This window comes from Prionailurus bengalensis, chromosome D2 (genome assembly GCF_016509475.1).
Source record: "Prionailurus bengalensis isolate Pbe53 chromosome D2, Fcat_Pben_1.1_paternal_pri, whole genome shotgun sequence".
In the NCBI taxonomy this organism is placed as follows: Eukaryota; Metazoa; Chordata; class Mammalia; order Carnivora; family Felidae; genus Prionailurus; species Prionailurus bengalensis.
In genome coordinates this window covers 46,372,945-46,390,225 of record NC_057351.1, presented here as the reverse complement: position 1 = coordinate 46,390,225, position 17,281 = coordinate 46,372,945, and the positions used below count along the sequence as shown (strand labels likewise).

The window sequence follows — 17,281 nt, the reverse complement described above, 5'->3', positions numbered from 1 at the left end:
ATCAGTAGCAATCTAGATTTTAGCTCTTTGAACTCGGGGACTGGCCCTGTTTTTTGCTCACTTGTGTAACACAGAGCTTTGTCACATAACAGGCTCTCAATATACTTACTCTATGAGTGGATGAATGAATGGATGGATGAATGAATGCAGGAATAAGCACATGGATTTAGCTTAAATTGGTCCCAAAGAACTAATACAAGGATCATGAACAAAGGAAACTTTACATTTGTTCAGAACCATGTGACAGAATTGCCCAATAAAATACAGAACTATGCAATGTGTGGGGCACATGTATACTAAAAATGTTCTGTTGTTTATCTGAAGCTCAAATTTACCTGGGAATTTGTAATTTTATTTGCTAAATCTAACAACATTATAATGTGGAAAGCAATTAATAAGCATTAAGATGAGAACACAGGATCCCTTGCTCTTCGTCAATCTTTTTTTAAATTTTTTAACTGTTTATTCATTTTTGAGAGAGAGAGAGAGAGAGAGAGAGAGAGAGACAGAGAGAGACAGAGAGAGAGACAGAGAGAGAGACAGAGAGAGACAGAGAGAATCCAAAGCAGGCTCCAGGCTCCCAACTGCCAGCACAGAGCCTGATGCAGGGCTCGAACCCACAAACTACAAGATCGTGACCTAAGCCAAAGCCAGACACTTAACTGACTGAGCCACTCAGGCACCCCGGCCCACCTTTTTTTAAATTGGGATTTCAACTCAAGTGCAGTAGGGCAGTTTTTCTGACATGTGCCTCATGCATCGCTGTTCCCTGTGGGGATATGCACATGTACCGTAGCAATGCCACATGGTACACATTTGGATGCCTTTTACTGGGCAGGACAGGGCTAAGTGGGGGCATAAAAAGTCACAGACTTTTAGTCCAAAACCAGGCTAAGCAAGCAGCCACAGTGAAAAGGACAGAGAATATGGAGTCCTAAATCTTTTTGAGATTAAAAAAAAACCTGTAAAATTTCCTAAATTTTCTAAATTTTCTAAAAAAAATAGCACACAGTTCTCTGGGTTCTGACATATGTACAGCTTCATTCCCATAAGCACCAGTCAGGATACAGGCGGTTCCAGCACCCTGGAAGACTCCTTCCTGCTGCTCCCTTGTAGTCAAACCTTGCCCGCCCCTGATCCCTGGCAACCACTCATCTGTTTTCTGTACTATCATTGTGGCTTTTCCAGAATGCCGTATAAATGGAATCAGTCATTATATAAGCATTTAAGATTGGCTTCTTTTATTCAGCAACATGCTTTTGAGATTCATCCAAGTTGTCCCATGTATCAGTAGATTTGTCTTATGTTTAATAGTGTTCCATAATAAGGATATGCCACAATTCCTTTATCCGCTCACTGAAAGGCCTTTGTGTTGTTTTCTTCTGGTTTTGACAATTATGAATAGAGTAGCCTTAAACACACATGGAAAAGTTTTTGTGTGAACCTGAAGTTTTGTTTTTCTAGGGTAATTATCTGGTCAGGGAAATGCTGGGTCATAGGATAAGTATACAATTAATTTTATAAGAAATTGCCAAACTGTTTCTCAGAGTAACATTTTGAATTCCCATTAGCAATGCAGGAGTGCTCTGGTTGTCCTATATCCTCACCAAATCTTTGTGCTATATAGATTTTTATGTTTCATTTTGTTTTTTATTTTAGAAATTCTAACAACTGTGCAGTGGTATATGTTTGTGATTATAATTGGCATTTTCCTAGTTACTAATGATGTTGAGCAACCTTTTGTGGGTTTATTTACCAACTACATAACTTCTATGGTGAAAAGTCCTGTTAAATCTCTTGGGCATTTTATTTTTATTGTATTGTTTGTCTTCTTACTGTTGACCTTGGGTTCTTTATAGATTCTAGATGATAGTCCTTTTGTTGGACATGTATTTTGCAAATGTTTTCTTCCATTCTGTAGCTTGTCTTCTTATTCTCAAATTTTTTAAGAGAGCAATAATTTTTTGTGGAAGTCCAATTTGTCAGTATTTTATTTTTTTAATGAATTGCACTTTTGCCTAACTCAAGCTTATGAAGATTTTCTTATATGTTTTCTTATAAAAGTTTCATGGATTTATACTTTACATTCATATCTATGATCCAATTTGAGTTCATTTGAATTAATTTCAATAGTTTGAGATTCAATTTTTTTTTATTTTGAGTGACTAATAGTTCTAACACCATTTATTGGAAAGTTCATTGCCTCTCCATTGAATTTCCTTTGAACTTTTGTCAAAAATCAATGGACAATATTGGCCATATTTGTGTGGTTCTATTTCTGTACTCTGTTTTCTGTTGCACTGATCTATGTATGTCTCCCTTCACCAAAACCATGTGTTGTAATTATATGGTAAGTTTTAAAACTAGAAGCATGAATCCCTCAACTTTATTTTTCTTTTTGAAAATTTTTTGGACCTCTAGTTTCTTTTTCTTTCAATACACATTTTAAGGTCTGTTCATTCACGTATAAAAATAATCCTGCTGGAATCTGTATTGATCTTTAGACCAATTTGGATAGATTTGACTTCTTAACTATCCTGAGTCTTCCAACTCATAAACATGCTATGTTTCTTGATTTATTTAGATCTTCTTTGCTTTATTTCATCAGTGTTTTGTAATTTTCATCACAGAAATCCTGTACAATTGTGTTACTTATGTGTAATACACAAGTGTTTTATTTTTTGGAGCATTATTTTCCAAATTTCAAATTCCAATTGTTTGCTGCTGGAATATAGAAGTGGTTTTGTGTGTGCGTGTGTGTGTGTGTGCGTATGTGTGTATTAACCAAGGTGTTAACTTTGTACCCTGCAACATTGTTAAACTCATTAATTACTTCTAAGAGTGTTTTTAAAATTTTCTGGAAATCTCTAGGTGAACAAGCAGGTAATCTGTAAGGAGAGTTTTGTTTCATCCTTTCCTGCCTGTATGACTTATTTTTTTTGCATTATTGCACTGGCTAGAATTTCCAATATGATATTCAATAGGCATACTGAGAGTTTACCTTGTTGTTTTGTTGCCAAATGTAGAGGGAAATTTAGTCTATCACCAAGTATGATATTAGTTGTAGAGCTGTGTGTGTGTGTGTGTGTGTGTGTGTGTGTGTGTAAGCCCTTTATCAGGTTAAGAAAGAGCCTTTCTATTACTGGTTTGATGTCATGAATGGATTTTAACTTTTGCCATAAATTTTTTCAGCACCAGCTGATATGATCATGTATGTTTTCTTTTTAATTAATTTTAATTAATGGAGTAATATGATGTATGCTGCATTACATTGATTTCTGAGTACTGGGTCAACCTTGCCTTCCCATTTGGTTGTCATGTATTTTTCTTTTAACATATTACTAGATTCTTTTTGCTAATATTTTATGGAGAATTTCTGTGTCTATATTCATGAAGAATATTAGTCTGCAGTTTTCTTTTTTTATATGGCCTATGTGTGATTTTAGTATCAGGGGAATGCTGGCCTTAGAAAATAAGTTTGGCATTGCTCCCTTTGCTATTTTCTAGAAAAGATCATGTAAAATTGGTGTTGTCTTTAAATTTTTGGTAGAGTTTTTCAATAGAACTATTTGGGTCAGGAGATTTGGGAAGGGAAGTTTTCCAAGTATGAATTCAGTCTCTTTAATGAATATTGGTCTTCGTAAGTTGTATATTTCTTTACTGATGAGATTTTTAGTTTGTGTTTGATCACCCCTAAGTTTTTTTCTAAGGTTGTTTGTACTATTCCCTTATTATTCCTTTAATGTCTGTCTCTTTAATTACTGATATTCATAAAATGTGCCTTCTCTTTCCCTTTTTCTTTCATTATCAGTCTGGTTAGAGACTTTCAAATCTATTAATCTCTTCAAAGAATCAGCTTTTAGTTTCATTGATTTTCTCTGTTGTCTTTCTGCTCTCAATGTTATTGATTTCTTCCCCTTTCTTTACCATTTACTCCTTGTGCTTGTTTTAGGTTTATTTTGATCTTCTTTGCTAGTTTTTAAAGATGGAAGTTTAGGGGCACCTGGGTGGCTCAGTCGGTTAAGTGTCTGACTTTGACTTGGATCATGATCGTGTGGTTTGTGAGTTTGAGCCCTGTGCCGGATTCTGTGCTGACAGCTGGGAGTCTGGAGCCTGCTTCAGATTCTGTGTCTGTCTCCCTCTCTCCCTCTCTGCCCCTACCCCGCTTGTGCGCTCTCTCTCTCTCTCTCTCTCAGAAAATGAATAAAATTTTTTTTAAAAAGTAAAAAAAAAAAGATGGAAGTTTACATTATTGGTTTGAGACCTTTCTTTTTAAAAATGTTCCTAGTATGGGGGCGCCTGGGTGGCGCAGTCGGTTGGGCGTCCGACTTCAGCCAGGTCACGATCTCGCGGTCCGTGAGTTCGAGCCCCGCGTTGGGCTCTGGGCTGATGGCTCAGAGCCTGGAGCCTGTTTCCAATTCTGTGTCTCCCTCTCTCTCTGCCCCTCCCCCGTTCATGCTCTGTCTCTCTCTGTCCCAAAAATAAATAAACGTTGGAAAAAAAAAATTTTTTTTAAAAATAAAAAAAAAAAATGTTCCTAGTATGAACATTTAAAGCTATAAATTTCCCTCTAATCACTGCTTTAGTTGCATATCATAAGTCTTGACATATTCTATTTTCATTTTTCTTCAGTTCAAGATATTTTCTAATTTCCCTTGAGATTTATTTGATTCATGAATATTTATAACATATGGCTTAATTGTTAATTGTGGAGATTTTCCACTTATCGCTCTGATATTGATTTCTAATTTCAATTCCATTATTTTCAAAGATGATTCTTTGCCTTATTTCAATTTGTTTACATTTGTTAAGATTTGTTTCATAGCCAAGAATACAGTACATACTTGTGAATATTCCATGTGCACTTGAAAAGAAATGTGTATTCTGTTGCTAGGCAGAATGTTTTATGTGCCAATTAGATCAGCAGTTTTCATCTGGCGGGGATTTTGCCCCCCAGTGAGGAGTTGGCAATGTTTAGAGACATTATTGTTGTTAAAACTAGTAGCGAGCTATTTGCATTTAGTGGGTAGACTCTTCTGGCCTTTTGCTGGCTAAATATCCTACAATGTATAGAACAGAACTTTCCCCCGTCACTGCCCCACCTCTGCTAACAACAAAGATTTATATGGTCCCAAATGTCAGTAGAGCCAAGGTTGAGAAACCCTGTTCCTTGTGATTTTCTCTCTAGTTGGTTTGTTGATTATTGAGTGACAAGTATTGATGTCTCCACTTCTAATGACAGATCTCTTTTTTCAATTTTACCAGTGTTCAATTCTTTTATATCAAACTCTGGTCTTAAGTACATATACATTTATTATTTTCGTGTCTTCATGGTGAAGTGTGTCTTTTATCATTATGTGGTATTCTTCTTAATCTCAGGTAAATTTTCATGCTCTGAAACATACTTTGTCTGATATTAATAAAGTCACTCCAGGTTTCCTTCAATGTTTGTGTAGTATGTCTTTTTCCATTCTTTTAGTTTAACTTACTTTTGTTTAAAGTAGATTTCTTGTAGATAGCATATAATTGGGTCTTTTTCTTTTATTATTCATTCTGATAATTATATTTTGGATTGCTGTGTTTAGGTCATTTTCATTTAATGGAAGTATCAATACGTTTGGATTGAGGTCTACCATTTTAATAGTTGGGTTTTTTGCTCCATTTCCCCTTTTCTGCTTTCTTTTAGATTACTTGACTTCTTTTTTACAGTTTCATTTTAATGTTCGTATTTTGGTTTTTCCTATGTCTGTATATTATTTTAATGATTGCTCTGGAGATTTAAAATATACATACTTAACTTTCCACAGCCTACTTAGAATTAATATTTTAATTTAGTGGGAAAATGCCCGCATCTGACTCCTGACAGCATGCTTTTGTTCAGGGTGGGAGCTTGGCCCAAAATAGAAAATCAGCAAGCAGGCTTTAGAAAACAGCCTCTAGAACAAGAAAGAACAGTTTTCATTCTCTTCCCAGCTGAAGATCTTCCTTGCTCCTGAGCCTCAGTCTTCCTCCCTTTACAATGACAATAATCCGATGGATCTTACTGGATTGTTGAAGATTAAAAGGAATATGTGCAAAGTTCTGATAATAATAGTTAATAGTTAACATTCATCAACCTTTTACTATGTGTCAGGCACTGTTGTAAGTGCTTTATACTTAGATAACTTGCACTCCCCAAGAGCCCTACAGGGGGGATGTTTTCATAAACGAGAAAATTGTGGCATTAAAAATTGAAGAAAACTCTTCAATGTATATCTAGACTTCTAAGCTAAGCATTCTGAGGCCAGAAGCTACCCATGACTCTGTACCTTCTACTTCTCTGTATGGCGGCAGTCATAACTATGATCATACCTACCAGTGCAGAGGTGTCTACAGTTGAATTTCCGTGTGAAGTCTGTGAAGGGAGGAGGTGTAGGGGGTAGGAAGTAGAAAAAGACAGCATTCTTTTACATTCTGCCAGGCTCAACCCTGGCTCCTCCACACTCATCCGCACAGCGTAGGCACACACTCTCCCTTGTGGGCTGAGCAAAAGACGTTCCTGGGCTGTTTCTGTTGCACTGCAGTGATAGTAGCTAAGGCGTGACTAGTGCCTCTGGGTCCAGAAGGTGAGGAGAGATGTAATACGTAAGTCATTCTTCACTCCCCCCTCATTTCATATCCAGGCTATGCTGCTTTTTTTTTTTTCATGTTTCTTTATTCTTGAGAGAGAGAGAGAGAGAGAGAGAGAGAGAGAGAAAGTTGGGGAGGAGCAGAGAGAGAGGGAGACACAGAACCCAAAGCAGGCTCCAGGCTCTGAGCTGACAGCACAGAGCCTGACACTGGGCTCAAACTCATGAGCTGTGAGATCATGACCTGAGCCGAAGTTGGATGCTTAACTGACTGAGCCACCCAGGTGCCCCTATGCTGCTTCTGAGAACTCAGCACACCCACCCTAAGGATTCATGAGATAACTGAAGGAAACACTAGATTTTTGTGAGGGTCTGGGAAGTGGCCGATAGCCAAGAACACACACACACACACACACACACACACACACACACACACACTTTACCAGGAGGAGTCCAGGATAATGGAGAGATTCATATTTCAAGGAATGGCACAGAGGGGTGTTGAGCATCCTTCAGGCCAACCTTGCACCCCTGAAGAGGGAATTGAATTTGCTAAAGATCTTTGGCTAGGTTATTCCTGCTGACGCCCTAATTTCTGTCTATCTCATCTCTAACCATTAGCAAGAGAAGCATTACAATTGGGGGGGGAGTCTAGGCCCTCACATCATCTTCTAACTAGACATATTTTCTCTTCTTGTCAGAGCATATCTTCTAGCAGTTTCTTGTGACTTTTCCCTCAAACCGATCACCAACCAATCAGAACAACACACTCCAAACATACACCCTTACTAAAAGAACATGGCCAAGGGCGGGAAAGGCACCAAGGGCAAGAAGATTACCCTTAATGTGGCCAAGAATTGTGTCAAAATTACATTTGATGGGAAAAAAACGCCTTGACTTGAGCAAGATGGGAATTACCACCTTCCCCAAGTGCATCCTGAGACTGAATGATGTGGATGAGCTCGACCTTAGCCGGAATATGATCAGAAAGATCCCTGACTCAATCTCCAAGTTCCAGAACCTGCGGTGGCTCGACCTGCACAGCAACTACATCGACAAGCTCCCTGAGTCCATCGGCCAGATGTCTTCTCTGCTCTACCTCAATGTCAGCAACAACAGGCTGACCACCAATGGGCTGCCTGTAGAACTCAATCAGCTCAAGAATATCCGCACTGTGAACTTGGGTTTGAACCATCTGGAGAGTGTGCCCACCACGCTGGGTGCTCTGAAGGAGCTCCATGAAGTGGGCCTACATGACAACATGCTGAGCACCATCCCCAAAAGTATCTCCAAACTCCCCAAGCTCAAAAAGCTCAACACAAAGCGAAATCCCTTTCCCAAGACAGAGGAGTCAGATACATTCATAGATTCCATCAGGAGGCTGGAAAGCTTGCATCTGGTGGAGGAGAAGGATCTGTGTACGACTTGCCTGAGAAAATGCCAACAGGCCCGGGACAAGCTGAACAAAATCAAGACTATGGCCGCAGCAACACCAAGAAGGGCCATCTTTTCTAACCTGGTCTCACCCAACTCCATGGCCAAGGATTCACAGGAAGATTGGAGGTGACCTGGGACCCTGACCTTGAGGCAGGAAGGGGAAAGGGAGGGAGGGAAGATGGCAGGGGGCTGCATCTACAGGGAATTATGGGATCCCCCCATTATTGCAACAGTTCCTCCAGCCAAGCCCATAAAATACCTTTCCCTACCTCCTTGGCTTGTGATTTTGTTGACTGAAGGGCTTTTAGTTCTTTGCCATTCCACACGTTTCTCTCTTCTTTACATGCACACACCCATATGTACAGGCACAATGAGTCAGAAAAGGGCCATCCATCCTACTTCTTCCCAGAAGTCTCCTGCCTACAGCCCGTGGCCAGGGCAGCCAATATTGTTAGCATGCTCTTAGTCACATTGTCATACACTTCAGGACCAACTGCCAGCTCCCAAATGTGGAGTTCATTCCATGGGAATGCTTTGGTTCAGGGTTTTGGAAGTCAGGGATCTCAGAGCACGGATTGGTAGGAGGGAAGATGGACATCTAGTCTTGGGAAGGTGACAAATCTGGGCCACAGAGATGGGCAGATAGTATCATTAAGTGTTGGCAGGTAATATCTGGGGGTGAAAGCAGTACTATCTTTGTCTCTTGTCTGCACATGCACAATTTGCTCTAGGAGCCTTCTAGACTGAATCTGCAAGCTCTTGACTGGCTGTGAATGAATGAGAGTGCATTCCCATATTATTATGTCCCATTCCTTTCCAGACTCTTGTGGGGGAGCAAGGAAAGAATGGGTGCAGGTATGGGTTGGTGCAGTCAATACATAAATACCTTACCAGGCATTGGGCTAGGTGCAGGGACTGTGTCTTAGAGGAAAGCTTGCCTTGTTGTGTGCAGACCAGTTGAAAGAAGGCAGGGCAGAATGTCGTTGTCTGAGAAAGTTAGGAGATATGTGCCAAGATACGTGCAAGCATCGAGAAAAGCCAAAGATTCTGGAGCTGGACAGATCGAGGTCCAGGGCAGCTCTGCTTCTTTCTTGTCATTTCTCTGGACATCTTACTTAGCTTTAGTTCCCTCATCTATAAAGTGGGGAAGATACCGGCCCCAACCATAATGGTTGTTGTGCATCTAAAGCAGATGGTACACAGAGTAATTACTCAAGAGAAGTCATTTCTCTGTATGATCTGCAACTTGGTACATCTCAAAGCTGAAACAATACTTTGGACAGTGTCCCTAGTCACACTAGATCTTTGGCAGAAATATGACAGTGGTAGAGTCAATTCTCACAGTAGCTGAGAACATTCTATGCACTATTCACTCATGCTCATCCATACCTTCACACTGCCTAAAAGGAAAAGATCACAAAAGACATATTCAGGAAAGCCTTTTTCTTTTCTTTTCCTAATCAAGACCTTCCTATGTCAGTGGCAAGTTTTTTAGTGGTCAGTGGAAAAGTACAGAGATCTGTTCACTCAGCAGGACTAGCTTACTTCTTTTTTGCATTATAAACCATAGCAGACAGCATACTTCATTTCTTCACCCATTACTGCTATTTTCCTTTGTAATGCTTAGCTGTGACAACTGTTCCTAAAATCTCTGAAGATATGAATCAAAGTTCCCTTTTCAGCTTTTCCCTTTATTAAATGTTTTCCATTATAAAAATAACAAAACCACAACAGAGTTTTAAATATAACATCTTCAAGTATCTACAATTCTACAGTGTAAGCCAGCTATAATATGGGCAGATTTCCTTATTATTCTTCTGTGTATATTTTTATGTGCAGTTAAAATTATAGCATTTACATCATTTTTATCCTGCTTTGAAAACTAAGTCATTACATGGTCTTGGAAACCACAATTTTAAACATCTGCAAGCTAGCCAAACACGCACATAAGTTACTGTTGGGCATTTGAGCTGTTTCCGGTTTTTCACTAGTAGAAATCATTTTGTGATGGAAGCCTATATGATGAAGACTTTAAAAACTGTTTTTGCATTATTTTCTTGGTATAGCTTCATTATTACAAATACGTTGAAGTGTGGTTTTTAAAAATAATTTTTAATACATGCCATCAAATAACTTATAACAAGATTACACATTTATGTATCTCCCAGTAGTATATTAGAGACTCTGTTTCACTACATCCTGGTCAGCTTTGAGTACCACCCTTTACATTTTCCCCTTCGCTTAATGTCTGAAATGATTTACTAGAAGCCCTTCCCAAGGTGGGTGGAGCAGTCATGTTTGTGAAGTGCTTGATGAGATGTCATGCCTTAGGCTCAGGAGCCATCACTGGCACGTTGGCCTTGAACATGTCCCTAACTAAGGTCACCATTCTGCTATTTTAGCTACTTCCTCTCTCACCCAAGAAGTACAGAATCCATGCAAGGGCATATGATCCTGGCTAGTTATTTGGATATTACCCATTTCCGTTCTTTAGAATTAGTGTTCCCCTCTTAGTCACTCAAAGGGATTGGCAGAGAACAGGAACTAAGAATAAAAGGTCTCCCTGTGCCCCTAGGCGGGCTCCTGGTCTGGACCATGGATTTGCCTCCACCTCCCTCTCCTGCCCTGTCAGGGCATATTTCCTCCACCATGCCTGGTCCTGAACAATCTCCAGGCACCAATCCTGGATTCGCTGCCAACTGAGTGGTTGGTGTGCAAGATGACATCATCCTTGTCTTATCTGCCATCCTTGGTCTAGGTGCTTTATTCTGCTTTCTTCCTCATAGCCATGTCTTAGGAAAGGGCTGTAAGCATCGTTAACTTCATGAGGATTGACAAATAAATGGGCAGGGGGCTTTGATTTTCCATAGTATACATTCATGTTAGACACCTGGTTAGCCAGGAAAACTGGCATTAGAATGGCGCAAAGATTGGAGATAAAGGTGAGTTGTGTGTCCTCTTCCACATTTTATTGCTTTTTTTTTTTTGGATCAGAAAAAAGGCTTGATGTTGACATTCCTTCATGCTCTAAAATACACAGTCACTTTTCCTTCCTGGAAATTGTATTAAGCTTAAAAACACTTGATAGGAAAAGCATGGGGTTTCCCTTTCCTCAAATGGAACAAAGACCCTATTTAGGCTAACCCAGTCACTGTCCTTTCTGAAAGCCAGGCATGACCCAGGTGACCCCTGTATCACCTCTGCCCTTCCTGTGTTTTGCCTCCGTGACCTGGAGTAATTGCCTCAGTCTCTTGTCTCCATCCCCAGGATCCGATCAACATCTCCCTAGAATAGCTTTATGGCAAACCCTTGAAGACTAATCAGCCAACAAGAACAAACGACTCTGAAGAAGAAAAGCCCTCGGTTAGGAGAAGAAAGAGTGGTAAGGGAAACATTCTGGAAGCCAGGCTGTCTGGTGCTGGCCAAGATACTGACTCGCTTCTTAAATTCACTTTGCCTCTCTTTGATTTAGACCATCTGTGTATGAAAATGACTTTGGGAAATACTTAGTGTATTTTTTTATGCATATAGAGGAAATGTATAAAAAATGATAGATATAAATTATAGAAAATTAAAGTTTTAAAAGAAGACTTTAAGACTTAAAAGACTTATGGTCTCTACACTTCTTTTGAACTAGTAAAACTCTCTATGCTAATCGCCTGTGGTAAGTTACGTACTTATAATGCAATACATCTGAAACTAAAATTTACACAAAAGATTCACACAAAGAAATATATTTAAAAATATGATAGATAAATAAAAGTAGATTTTAATCATTCAGTAATGCACAGGTAGGCAAAGAAGGAAAGAAAGAAAGAAAGAAAGAAAGAAAGAAAGAAAGAAAGAAAGAAAGAACAGAAATGAACAGGGGAAAAGTAAACAAGGAAACAAAATATAAAACAGCAGATTTATGTCCTCACATTTCAATAATTATATTAAATGTAACTAGTCTTCTTTATTTGCCATGGCCCCAAACTAGAAACAACCAAATTTCTCTCAATAGGCAAATGGTTAAACAAACCCTGGTATATCCATATCATGGATACTACTGAGTGATAAAAGGGAACATATTATTGATACATGCAACGATGTGGATGGATCTCAATAGCATTTTTCTGAGTGAAAAAGGCCAGTTTTCACTGTGGGTCACATACTCGATGATGCCATTTTTAGATCATTCTCTAAAGAACAAAATGATTGAGGTGACAGATCAGTGGTTGCCAGGCGTTAATGCTGATGAGGGGTGGTATAGGGTGGGCAGGACCATAAAATGTAGCTCAAGAGATAGCTCTGTGGCGATGAAAACAATTGATTATGATGAAAGGGGTAGTGGTTATACGAATCCACACATAGGATAAAATGACACAGAACTATGCACACATATTGCATCAATGTCAATTTCCTGGTATGGAAATTGTACTAGAGTTGCATAAGATGTAACAACCATCAGGGGAAATTAAGAGAAAGCTGTACCAGGACTCTATGTACTATTTTTGCAACTTCCTGTGAATCTATAGTTATTTTAAAATAAAAAAAAATTTTTTAAACAATCTTGCAGCCCAGATGCAGCAATAAACAGATCCTTGTACATCAGCCAAGTGCTAATTTATGAGTAAATGTGACAAGCTTAATGTTCTGCAACCATCCCAAAGAGCTAAGGCATTTCAGGAGAAAGAGCACCTTAACCTCAGTTCACCAGATAATCTAAAATGATCCACTGTTGATTTTATGCTTAAAGATGCTACAAATAATAAAAAGAAAATGTGTGCCTTCTGTACCCACGTTCCAGGTTTTCTGGTGGTGGCTGGGCACAAGCAGCAAGTTGGGTGGGGGACCTTGAGCCAGCGAGTCTCTCCCTTCCCAGTTCTAGGTTTTCACTCCCCCTCCCCGACCCCCTTCGGTCCAACACAAGCAACGTGACTAAGTGGAGCTGGAAGGACAAAGGGGCCAAGCTTGGGGTAAACAGAGAGGCTTGATTTACGCTTCTACCTAGAAGTGGGTCTGAGGTCATGGCCAAGGGTATGGCAAAGAGGAGATGTGAGCAAGAGACATAAGACTGACATGAACGGGGCCCGAAACCAAGGTTTGCGCGTGACCCAGGCAGTGCTCACTGGAGGCCACCAGGCTCAGCTGCTTGTGGCCTATTGAGCCAACCAGGTGAAAAGTTCCTCAATGTGGGGGCATTGGTCATACCACCAGGTTGTTTAGTTCACTTCCGGTTCCAGCAACTCTGCTCTAGACCCCCGGGTTCTGAGTTGTGTAGTCTTGGCAATTGCCCTCCCGGGGCTGTTTTCCCAAGAACAAGGGGCATGTTCCTGCACTCAGCCATGGGGCCAAAGCTATCTTTATCAAAGCAGTCTATGCACATGACAGACCCCTAGCCTTCCAGCTGGTCAACAGCGTTGATCTCTGGAGAGGAGGACAGAAGGAACGGTCATGGGTTGGGGGGGGGGGGGACAGGTACTTGAGTTTTAGCCTCCACGCTGCTAGCAGTGGTGTCTTGGAGGGTACGACTGACTATCAAGAAAGTTCATCATCTCGTGGGAATTCATAAGTTCTCATGGGTGTTTTTCTGAACTCTTGTCTTGCATTATTTTTCAAAGGGAATCTATAAAGGAAACTCCGACAACCCTCCGCTGCAGGACTTTGTGCCAAAAAGTGCATTTTCTCGTAAACGTTATATTTAAGTAAGCTAGGCAATCGAGAGAACACTTCAGAAATTACAAATACGCAGACACAATCAGGTCCTAAAGATAAGCCTGCCACACACATAACAGCCTCCTCCAGCCCAGGGACACCTTGCCCTGATGACACGGCAAGGGAGCATTTCCGATATGTCAGAGACCGTGGCTATGGAAGGATGCCTCTAGCCCATTTAAAGGCGTGTGCTGTGTACAGCAGAGACCCGAGGGAAGAACCAGATAACCATCCAAGCCTTTTCTCATCTCGGTGAGAGTTTTCTAAATTCTCGGCTCAACAGGAACTGAGACCACTGGGAAGAAACATAACAGATCCAGATCGCGCGGGCATCCCAAAGAAATGTCTGTACAGAAATAAGTCCAAATGTTAGGGCCCTACTTTTTCAGAGTATCAGTATAGAAGATTCTATTCTGCAGGGCTCTTTTTTCATATCATGTGAAAAGGGAATTGCCTTCTTTGGTACCCACTACCCTTTAGATAAGGACAAATTTAACATTCAATGCCAAGAGAAAGTATTTGCTAGAAAAAAAAAAAGAGTTCACGAAGTCCCCTGTTTCTTGTTCTCTGACCCTGGAAAATAATGTAACCCAGGACAATTGTATTCTTTTTTCCTAGTGTCAGGATAATTAGGTAACTAGATCACTCTATTTACCTGATCTAGTTGTTCGTTAACCTATTCACATCTACTTTTGTCTCCTTTAAAGGAATTTTGGGGCCTTTTTTTCGAGAGAGAGAGAGAGTGGGGGGCGGGGAAGGGCAGAGAGAGAGGTTGTGGGGGAGAATCTCCGGCAGGCTCCACGCTCAGTGCAGAGCCCGACATGGGGCTTGATCCCATGACCCTGGGATCATGACCTGAGCCGAAATCAAGAGTCAGACACTCAACCCACAGAGCCACCCAGGTGCACCTTTGGGGTCATTTCTAAATGAATGTTGTACTGGTGCTGCATTTAATTTTGAAGCTGTTTGCAGCCCTTTGTGGAGGTTACAGAGAACGAGTGTGAGGATGTGTGTTTACTCACATACATTCTCAACCAGCTGCCTTTTCCCTGTCACTTCAGCTATTGTTTCGGTTTTTCCAACTAGTCCTCCTCACATCTCAGCAGAGCCTGCCTGCGTCTTACGTTGTGGAGCTTTCTGGCTGTCAGAAACTTGGCTGGCCAAGTGTCTAGCTGACTTTATATAAGAAACTCCTGGAGGCTTCCAGAGTCTTACACTCCATGAATATCTATATCTGATTATGCCACCTTGCTGCCGTTAGAATGCTCTAGTCTTATACCATGGGGACACACAGATGGATTACAGATCCCAGGCTCATCCAGATTTTACAAGTATTTCCCATTTAGGATCCAGGCCTACAGAACCTCCTTAGAATTCAGTTATGGAGGCAGCCATTGTCATTGGAATTCAGGCAGAACTCTGGCACCCAAAAGCTCTGGTTTCCTATATATGTAGAATGGCCTGGAGAGGGGCCAAATCAGCTTTGGAGAGCTGGGAGTTGAAGATACAAAACCCACAGCACAGGCCAAGACTCTTGGGCTAGTTGAAAACTCTCGGAATGGACCGCACACTTCTATCAGAGATGAGAAGCTCATGTTCATCAGAATGTCCAAAAAGCAAATGGGGATACTTCAAGACTCATGGTATGTAATCCAAATGGAAAATCATCAGGTTTTCTCTACGCGTAGGGACAATGGCCAGCCAAACCCTCCTAAGCCTGGGCACCACTGTTGCCTTCCCTCTCTGAAACTCCTGATGGTACAGTGGGGCTGGTGGGAGGTGGACTGGAAAGGAGAGATGCACAAGATCTGAGAGCACAGACAGCCACCTGTTTTTAATCAAATGTTCCATAAACATGCCTGAGATATACAGCAGGTGGTGCTAAAACTAAGCACAGGAATTACAGTATTTATTGAGCACCTACTACAAGCCCAAACTGGTTCAATCTCAAAGCCCACTGCTGGCCTTTGCAACACAGTCCCACCAGCTCCCTGGCTGCTTGGGTGGGCCTAGAGCCTAGGACCAGTGCTCCCACTGGGGCTTCCTCATTCTGTCGAATGCCTTCCATGAGCTTATGTAAGCATTTCTCTGGCACGCTATGCATTGTTCCCAACTGACTCCAGACCTTTCCTGTTTTATACTTCCCAAGGGTCTCCATGCTTGGAGCTGTGCTAGGGCTGTGCCAGGCAGGTGTGAAATGGCCCCGGAAGATCCTGATCCAATGGGCTCAGATAGCCATCATGGAGAAAATAAATAAAATGGAAATAAAATTAGCACAGTGCCTGGTTGTCCCACACGTGCAAGGTGGTACACAGGTTGCTGTCTAGGGTCATCCCTATGAATGAGTGATGAGTAATTTCCACACCTTTGACTCACCTCTGGGCCAACAATAACTGGGGGTCAGTTACTTTTGTACAGACCCCCAACTTAGTGGTCATAGGTCCTTGTACGTATGTATGTGGCCATAGCTCCATAGTGGAGCTCCTCGTATGTATTCTTCCCTCTGCTCTTCCTTTGTCTGCCCTCTCCAATCCTGAGGCAGAAATTCAGAAGCTTACTTGTGTGGACATAGGTATGCATTGTTGGGGCAAGGCATCTCTAAGACTCTGAGAGCAACGGTATCAAAATGGACAGAGTGAGGCTCACGGCTGTGGGGACAGCTGCATGCCCACAGAGTGATATCACAGGCATAATTTATAGGAGGGTGATCTGCAGAGACAAATGGGGTTCAGCGAAGTGCTGTAGTCCCTGGGGAGCTCTCCACATGAGCAGTCGATGGCCATCTTCTTTGCTCACCCCTCAGGATTCATCCTTCTTGTCATCACAGAACCTTGATTCTCTTGGGAAACCACCACCCTGTCAGTCTGGTCTACGTTGCTGGGTGGGACTGATCCCACTCCCAGAAGATGGGTGGGCACGTGACACTGATCTGGCCCGTGAAAGCACTTGATTAGTTCTGGGATGGGCACTAACCTAACTTTGGCAAATGAAACTTATTTTTGAGATTTTTGCTAGAATTACTGGGACAGAGCACTCCCCATATGGTAGAATTCCTAACTTACTGACTGTCAGCCTGGAGCTACTGGGGACATTGATGCCATTATGCTTGGACAGCCTGCCAAGAACCGAGTCAACTCAAGGGAAATCCTCCCTATGAAATACACGGCTACAGTGGGTGGGGTTTATTGAGTCCAGAGATCCAGCCGTGCCTGGAGCCAGACCTTTGTTGGTCTCCAGGGAGATGAGGTGATGGATCTGTTTTTCTGCTTCAGTTAGTTTGAAGTGGCTTTACATACCTGCCCTGAAACGTTGCAGAGAAATCCAAGTGTGGACATTAACGTTTGTATGAAACAGAAATAATACGAGGTCGCCAGGGCTGATATTCAGCTAATGTGCACAGTTAGGACTGTACCATTGTTGAACTATTGAGATATGTCCATTCCAGTTGGTAAACAGTTACTCCCTCTCCACCTGCCCAGTACTGCCCCGGCCTGCTGGACCATCCCTTGGCACGCCCTGGACCTCCCCACTAAATCTAC

At 41.5% G+C, this 17,281-nt stretch overlaps 2 protein-coding genes across 3 annotated transcripts in view; one reads left to right on the top strand and one right to left on the bottom strand.

Annotated features, from left to right (window-relative positions):
* LRRC18 (leucine rich repeat containing 18) overlaps positions 1–12,638 on the top strand; it is a 29,114-nt gene extending 16,476 nt beyond the window's left edge. The window contains 3 exon segments of the mRNA XM_043596829.1: positions 7,310–7,487; positions 7,489–8,171; positions 11,313–12,638. Of these exon segments, the coding sequence (XP_043452764.1) occupies positions 7,407–7,487; positions 7,489–8,171; positions 11,313–11,334 (786 nt within the window). The 5' untranslated portion in view covers positions 7,310–7,406 and the 3' untranslated portion in view covers positions 11,335–12,638.
* The window catches only part of WDFY4 (WDFY family member 4), a 295,982-nt gene that overhangs the window by 60,588 nt on the left and 218,113 nt on the right, over positions 1–17,281 (bottom strand). The gene's annotated exons all lie outside the window — the stretch shown is intronic.